Source organism: Xiphias gladius, chromosome 8 (genome assembly GCF_016859285.1).
Source record: "Xiphias gladius isolate SHS-SW01 ecotype Sanya breed wild chromosome 8, ASM1685928v1, whole genome shotgun sequence".
NCBI classification, from domain to species: domain Eukaryota; kingdom Metazoa; phylum Chordata; class Actinopteri; order Istiophoriformes; family Xiphiidae; genus Xiphias; species Xiphias gladius.
The window spans coordinates 14,054,787-14,062,631 of NC_053407.1; the positions used below are offsets into that span (position 1 = coordinate 14,054,787).

At 40.4% G+C, this 7,845-nt stretch overlaps 1 protein-coding gene across 4 annotated transcripts in view; it reads right to left on the minus strand.

Moving 5' to 3' along the window:
- Positions 1 to 383: 383 nt before the first annotated feature.
- armc10 (armadillo repeat containing 10) overlaps positions 384 to 7,845 on the minus strand; it is a 9,499-nt gene continuing 2,037 nt past the window's right edge. The window contains exons 3-10 of one of the 4 annotated variants that reach the window (XM_040132913.1): positions 6,989 to 7,845; positions 6,635 to 6,675; positions 3,917 to 6,068; positions 3,577 to 3,722; positions 3,273 to 3,407; positions 2,971 to 3,147; positions 2,678 to 2,749; positions 384 to 2,536 (exon numbers count right to left, since the gene is read on the minus strand). The exon at positions 6,989 to 7,845 is cut by the window's right edge and continues 1,559 nt beyond it. In XM_040132913.1, coding sequence (XP_039988847.1) covers positions 2,285 to 2,536; positions 2,678 to 2,749; positions 2,971 to 3,147; positions 3,273 to 3,407; positions 3,577 to 3,722; positions 3,917 to 4,175 — 1,041 coding nt within the window. In that variant the 5' untranslated portion in view covers positions 4,176 to 6,068; positions 6,635 to 6,675; positions 6,989 to 7,845 and the 3' untranslated portion in view covers positions 384 to 2,284. Of the gene's footprint in view, positions 2,537 to 2,677; positions 2,750 to 2,970; positions 3,148 to 3,272; positions 3,408 to 3,576; positions 3,723 to 3,916; positions 6,069 to 6,092; positions 6,550 to 6,634; positions 6,676 to 6,988 lie in introns of those variants that run through there. The other 3 variants (XR_005707943.1, XR_005707944.1, XR_005707945.1) reach the window with 3 other exon arrangements.

A 7,845-nucleotide genomic window follows, 5' to 3' on the forward strand; every position in this document is an offset into this window, starting at 1 on the left:
TATATAGTGTGTGTCTGTGTCTGTGTGTGTGTGTGTGTGTGTGTGTGTGTATATATACACATACACTGCGTTTCAAACTGTAGGTGTGGAGTTTAAAAGACATGGGCTTTTACCAGTCTAATGCTTATAGCGCTGCATTGTGGGAAATGTAGGATCCAGTGTTAATCGAGCTTGACCCATACTGGAGACTAAAAGTAAGGACGTCTCACAGTCATATTTTGGTCTAAGGCCACTGAGAGATTTATGGACATGCAAAACACATAAAATTACACTCTATTCTACAACACACTGGAAACCAATGTCATGTGTTCAGTTTTCTTCACCTACATCAGATCCCCAACAACTAGATTGTGAATGGAGTAGGGGGGGGGTGCAGACAAGTTTCTCTAAGTCATGCACTGACACAGATCTTCTGAATCTTGCTGTTTTTCAGACGGTAGTAAGACGAAATAAGACAAAAGCCAAAAGGTGGTCCCTAGAGTTCAGCCTATCATCTGCTAACAGCAGAGTTATCCAAAAATTCAGAGTAGGTTTCTAGTTTAATATATTTGAGTAAACGTGAGAAATAAGGAGGTTGATATCAATAATTAGAGGTCACAGGGCATTTATTGAACCATTCAAACACACAAACAAATTTATCATTTTTTAGGGAAAATGCTGACCAACTTCATTAAATAAATATGATAATCTAGGTCACAAGTAAATCAGCCTCCTGTTGTATCTGTTCTGGTAAACCATATTGCCTGAGAGATATTTAGGATAAGGATGAAATAAAATCAGTGTCCAAACATCAAAAATGTGCAGCATTTCTATACACCTGTACCCGGCTCATGCCATAAAATCCTTGCATTAAATATCATTTCTGAGATAATCATCAAATTTTTCATGCAAAATAGAGGTATGTACCTACACAAGTGAGCAGATGGTTCCACAGCTCCAGTCCTCCAGCTAAACATGTGGACCTGTCACTTACGGCCTGTCTTACTACAGTAAGTGCATAACTTAACATAACATAACAAGGCTTGTATTTAACATTCAATCACTGTTGTCATTCAACAACACAACATTTTTCACAAACAATAATCGTGGCTATTACCATCACTGCTTTGTCCCAGGTCAACCTCTCCTCCATTTTTTCAAGTTGCTCATCTGTCTGACTGCTGTGGTAGTTGTAAAACAATCGTAGCAGTCCAGACATCCTTCTTCCCGTGCAACTTCCTCCAGCTCCTCCCTGGAGGATATGCAGGTGTTTGTAGGCCAGTTGAGACATTCAGCGACACCAGTACATCCCAGAACAACCCGTCCCGGCAGCTGTGGTTAGTGTACCTTCAAAGGCAAAGTTTACTCATGTGGCCTCTGTACTGGGTGCCCTAAAGTACCTCAGCTAGCTCTTTTTAATGCGGGGAACGCAGTGTTTCAACTCAAAATCTTCCTGATACACCAAAACCCTCATCTTGTCACAGAATCACAGAAACTAGGGCCAGCCACACTGTAGGTTAACCTCACTTTGGCTCTTCTAAAATCATGATGCAATTTCTCAAATTAAATGCATAGAAAAAAGATCTTCCTTTCATTGGAATAAGACTGTGATTTTTAAATCCAAAATGCCAATACATTAGCAAGGACTGGAGCTGTAGTACACCCATTCATTGGCGTCACCAAGGCATGCTAAGGAGTGCAGCAAGAAACCTCTTCAGCTCTCCCAATAAGTCTCTCACTGAACCACAGAGGAGTAGTATACTGGGTCATGCTGCAAAGGTCATACAGACGCATTCTCTAGAAAACTGTTGGCAGTGGGTTTGGGTTCAGAAATATCACCTGGAAAATATCTTCAGGTTAAGTTCTCAGAAGGAAGGACACTGTGGATCTTGAAGGAAAACAGTCTGTGTCAGGGAGAAGAAAACTCTTGGTGGCAGGAAAAAAACAGGGAAAGGTGGCCTGTTTTTATACTCTACTCAATGAATGGTTTCTTCCTGCTTCCTGCTCACTCACTGCTAATCAGTTAATTGTTACTTAAGGAGATGGAAATCAGGGAAAGGTGGCTGGAGAGTTTGAAGAGATCGTTTAGTTTTGTGTGGTAATAATATTGATCTGAGGAATACTGTAGAAATAGAGAGTGTTCGAGTGTGAGCTGATTTTCCACAGGAAGATACACAACCTGCTCTTTTGTAAGGTTAATGTCGACCAGATTTATAATTTAACTTGAAGGGTGATAGGTTGATGGCTTTGGCAAAGTGTGTGGAAGCAAAAGCTGTGCATGGGTCAAGAGTGCAGACAGAGAGGTCTATGTCAAGATACGAGCCAGCTGGGCCTGAATCTCCCCATCAGGGTGTGAAAGAAGCTGGACCAGTCTGCTGTGGAGCTGGGAGGATTCATCTAACATGACCCGGAAGAGGCAATCCTGCTTCCGCCTCAGTTCATCAGCTACTTGGGCTGAGGGCCTCCAGGCCTTTAAGTTCCCTGCAAACGTCAGCAGCCGCAGAAGCACCGCGGGGGATGTTCTTGCGTCAAACAGCAGCACAACAGAAGCGGGAGCCTTGGGCGAAAAGCATACAATAACCAGATCAAAATGAAGATTTATAATGAAATCTGGAGCCCTGCCACAACAGTTTGTAGTTTTTTTTACGTATATGAGAATGATAAGATAAAGACTACATTTTCGTCCCTTTAGTCTCACCTGAGCTTGAACAATATCATCCATCATATCTGGATTAGAAGACAAATTCACGAGGACTTTCAAAGCCTGCACCTGAAACAAAAAAATACTTCACATATGGGGCTGCAATAACAGCTGTAGTGGTCTCCACTGGTTTCCAGCCACAGCTACAATTTTTGAAAACATCTCAGTGAGGTATCACTGATATCACATAATATCATTATTAAATAACTGTTAAAGAGAGCTTTCAACAATCATTTTTTACAAAAAGGTAAAAGATGATCAACCCAAGAGCAATCTGAAAAGATACCAACCTGTAAAGCTTCGGTGCTCACGACAAGTAGAGACAGTAAAAGTGTAATTGATTTTTTCAGCAAGTGTTGATGTTTGTCTGTGACTGAAAGGTTTGTCAGCAGCCTGAGAGCACTGAGCTGGAGGTCAGAATTCACTGGGGACATCTCAATCAGTTCCAGCACTTGTGGCACATAAACCTACAAGGTAAGATTTTTAGTGAAACAAATCTATCCCCCAAAGATGGACATGAACATATAGACAAAAAGACCTCATTCTCAGCAATAGATTGCATGCTATTTCCCCATACTGAACGACAACGAACCTTTAGTTGCTCCTGGTTGTGGATGTTCATACACAGATTATTTAAAGCATTCAGAGTCTGCACTCTAACCTCTGCCGCAGGATCAGAGAGGAAACCAGCAATGATATGAATCCCCTCAAATTCCCGTATTAGATTCTGGAAGATCAGTGATAAAGAAAAAAAAGGAACTTAGAGTGAGATAACTAACAAAACACAACTTCAGCTTCTTTTTAACAAGAAAATTAAGAAAATTCAGACTCTTGGTTGGCTATAAATCAACCAGTGCTAACCTCACTTGCAGAAGGAAAGCATACTTTTACTCTACCTGATTCACAGTGAAGGCAGCAGCGTTTCCTAACGTAAGAAGGACCCGACATCTGTCAGACGGATTATTGCTGGTCTGCAGACATGACAGCAGCATTTTCAGGTGCTGTGGCTCCAGGTTGCCGGGGGACTGGTGGATGATGCCACCTATGAAACAGAGGAAGTCATTTAGTTCTTAATTAAAGTCAAAAGCACTCCATGCGAATTTTGAATTTGTAAACACACAGGACATTCTGAGAAATTATCTTGACATATTCACTTTGCTGGAACAGTCGGATAAGTTGAGATGTAAGCTATCTGTAGAGAGTATTGTCCAGCTTTATGAGCTCTATGGTTCTTACCTGATGCAACATCCGCAGGTCTTGGACAGACAACATCAAGTCCAGACACTTTGGCCAGCAGGCTGCCCGGCTGTAGGGAAACTTCACCGGGCTGACTGCTCCTGACACCAGGACTTTCACTGGTGGCACTTTTCTTGTTTCTCTTGAAGCTTCCCCCGCTGATAAGTTTGTATATCCCGTAGGAAGCTCCAGCTCCGGCAACTATTCCAAGCAATGCCTTCATGTTGCCGAGCCTGGGAGTGACACTGCCATCGCCCATGCTGCTGCTAACTGTGTCTGTAGCTGAGCTCTGCTAGCTAGCTAACGTCAAGTTACAGATGCTCTGAAAGCGTTATGAGTCAAATCTTTTGATTTACCAGCGATATAACCCGGCTCATTAGTTAGCTAGCACTGACGACAACCAACCGAAACTACTACAAAGCCAAGCCAAACTAATGTCCACAGCTTCATTGTACTGAAAATTGGAGAAGTTTGCTGACAGGCTACAGTTGTCAACAATGTTACGCGGTCGTTGCTCTGGGCGGCGCAGAGTGGCCGACCAAATCTTTCGCTGAGTGACTGGCTGTGTACAAAATCTCAGCCTTTAGTTTTGAAATATGGATTTCGAATGTGTTTTAAAACATTTAACTTGCCTTAAACAATTTATTGGCTGAAAAATTACGTGCGTCCATGTTCACACCGTTGACTTTGTACGCTGCATTTAAACCCATTAGTTGTCCAACACTTAAGATTACTTAAGTTTTACTTGCTTTGTTACCTAGCAACGATGAGTTTCCAAATAGAGGGGTGCCATGCGAAATCTGACAAACTATCAACACGATTAATATGTAAATTTGCAGACGTTTTTTGTTTGTTGGATACTAGACATGGCTGTAGCAAATGCAGAACCTGTTCTGAAAGAGTGTGAACTGAACCACTGTCTGCCGCAAATATGTAAGGTAGGTTCTCTTTAGTAGAAAGAGTCCGTACAGTAACGTTACAGATAACCAGAGCCCTCAGCTCTACAGTAGTTTATACACATTCACTTTACTTTCTTTGACAACTGACTACTATCACCGCTAAAATATTTATTTTTCTTGGACCCGAAAAGGCATTATCTTTATTTCATATTCTTTGACAACAGGCCCTGTTGACAGCGTCAAGCCTGTCATGCCCCAGGGACCCAATACAGTTTCTGAAAAACACTCTTTTGGCCGTCCAGGGACATGATAATCTTCAGGCTGTAGACTGGTAGGTAGACCACCTCTTCCTGTGACTTTCCTAGAGACGGACACATGGGGGCTCACTTTCCCAAGTTTTCTTTTAGTCCCGGGACTGAAAGCCACGGCAGGCTACCAAATGTGGAGGGGTGAAGATTAAAAACCGTATTTTTCCCATAGCTACATTCCATCTGACCCCAACATGTGTTTCAGTGAGAGGAAAGGCATGTAAAGATTACATAAACTGAAAACATTTTTTGTTGTTGTTGTTCCTGTTTTTAAAAATCAGTGTTTCCAATTGCATCATGTTCCCCTCTGGTTACATGGCCCATCATTGTACATTTGCTCACATTAACACATTTTTAAGCGGCCCTTTAAGTACATATTAGGAATAATTAAATTCTCCGTGGATGGACATACATTTTCTTCACCTTAGCATTATACTTAAATTGACTTCTTAAAAACAACAACCCTGGGCATTCAAATTAGGTATCAGTGTCCCCTGCACTTAATACTGCTATCAATTGCAGGCATAATTCATTTTCAATTTTTTTTTTTTTTTTTTTTATAAATACACGCATATTGTCAACTTAGATTTTTGTTTAAAACGGAATTTTTCAAATTTGAGAATGGTGGTCATTACAGGTCATGTACATTTAAAACTAATCTTGTGAAATTTCACTAAGCAAACTATCTCTTCCTCTACTAGACCCATATATACACCCTTTCACTATTACAGATTCACTGTTTTTAACAGTAGCATTGTGCTAAATCTGTGTATGTATGGTATTTTGTAAAATTCACCAAGATAGTTCAGGAATGCAAATTAGCTTTGGGCATTATTCATTTTTGATTTCAGTTTTATTATTTTTTTGGAGGCACAAGTTTGTTGCTGATGCAGAGCAGCGCACTGCTACAACCACCCCTCTGACACGTAGGACTGTGGACAGGGCCTATATGGAAACAGATAACATGGTACAGTATGGTTTAGTAGTATACATGCCATTGAAAGTCAAGTTAAATCCCGGATTTGCTAGACAGATTACTTTGCCTCAAATGGAAGTGTTTCAGTGCTTTTATTATAATTGCTGTTCTGTATTCCTTTCTAGCTGTCCTTGTGTCTGCTGGAGAAGGCCTACTGCTGTTACAGGAAAAATTTAACAATCTCTTGCTTCAGGTAGGCCTACAGTACTGACTTCAAGACCAACACATGAGTTTCTAAACTGTTATCCTACATGGAATTTCTCAGAAATATCAAATTGCGATGCATGAGTCAAAAAAAAAATTAACCTTTTTAAAAAAAAAAAAAACTGAAATTGTTGAGTTGTTTAGCCCATCTGACACAATCAAGAGGTAAAAAAAATGCCTTTAAGTAATTTGATTGGATGTGTGTAGAAACTTGATTTTTTTCTCCAAGTTGAAGATGGAAATATCCTATTGAAAACAAAAGAAATTAGAACATATTCAACTCCAGTTTTCAGTTAGTGGAGAATTAAACATTCACAATATGAACACCTACCCATATTTACAACAGGACTTGCTTTCAGTCAGCGATTTGACCTACATTTAAAAAAAAAAAAAAAAAAAAAGAAAACTTTCTAGTTATGCTTGAAAGGCAGGACAGCTAAAATTTGACTTTTAGACTTAAGCGTCCCTCCAGATTTTTCCATTTGCATGTTTGGCTTTAACACCATTCTATATCTTAAAAAGTAGACCATTTACCGCTGTCTCTATATGATTTTATTCAAATTCAGAATTTTGAGAAGTTTGAGATGTGAGAAATCTTTTTAGCTTCATATTTAAATTAAATGGTTCGAATTATAAGCACAGCAGTTATGTTTACATGCAAAAATATTTCAAAGTTTTTCCATACCAGTTAATCTCTCTCACTCAAAGTGTTGATTCTACCCCACTGTTCTTCACGTCGTTTTACATTGTGCGATACACGGGGGCTTTTTGTTGTCTTGGGACAGGTTTCCATTGGTCTTTATCAGTCCAACCTTCAACGTGCTGATATGGTGTATAACTGGTCTTTGATAGAGATACTTTGCCCCTTACATAGCCGTTTCTGGACTTCATAACGTATGCAGTTACAAATGGCGGTGATAGATTGGGGCCCATTTGAGGAGGAAGCCTTTTTGAGCTGCCACCATTCCTCCAAAAGACACCATTAAGAGTAGACCCAGACATTTTGGATGCAAACAGTGGTTTAGAGGGACGGTAGGTCATGTTGCTGGGCTCTTTATTCTTGTCTGGATGCTTCTGTACTTTGGTCGGTTGTATGAAGGTCCGTAGAAGGCCAGCTCTCATAGCACTCACAAAGCCATCATTTAGAGAAATGCCTTGCCTTTGTTGGGTAGAAAATGAGCCCAGAAGGTTTCTGGCTCCATGTGGAAACCTATCAGAGATTATTTTCTTGATTTCAGAGTTCCGGGACATGACTTCATTGCCAAATAATCTTGAAAAGGCTCTCTTTGGTTCTGAGGTTGGAGCCGAGTTAGTTTGAGAGTTAAAACTTGTATAAACATCACTGACCTGAGATGAGATACCATTCTGGGTTGAATCTATACCACTAGAATTTGGAATGAGAGTACTGTCATTCATATTTTTTGGTTCCTGAATGGCAGACACTAGATTCTGCTTGGACAGGTCAGATTTTTCCTCATCTTTTGCCTGGGCAGTGGGGATGGGTGGATGAGAAACACTGACTCTCTGGTTTCTGAGATAGCC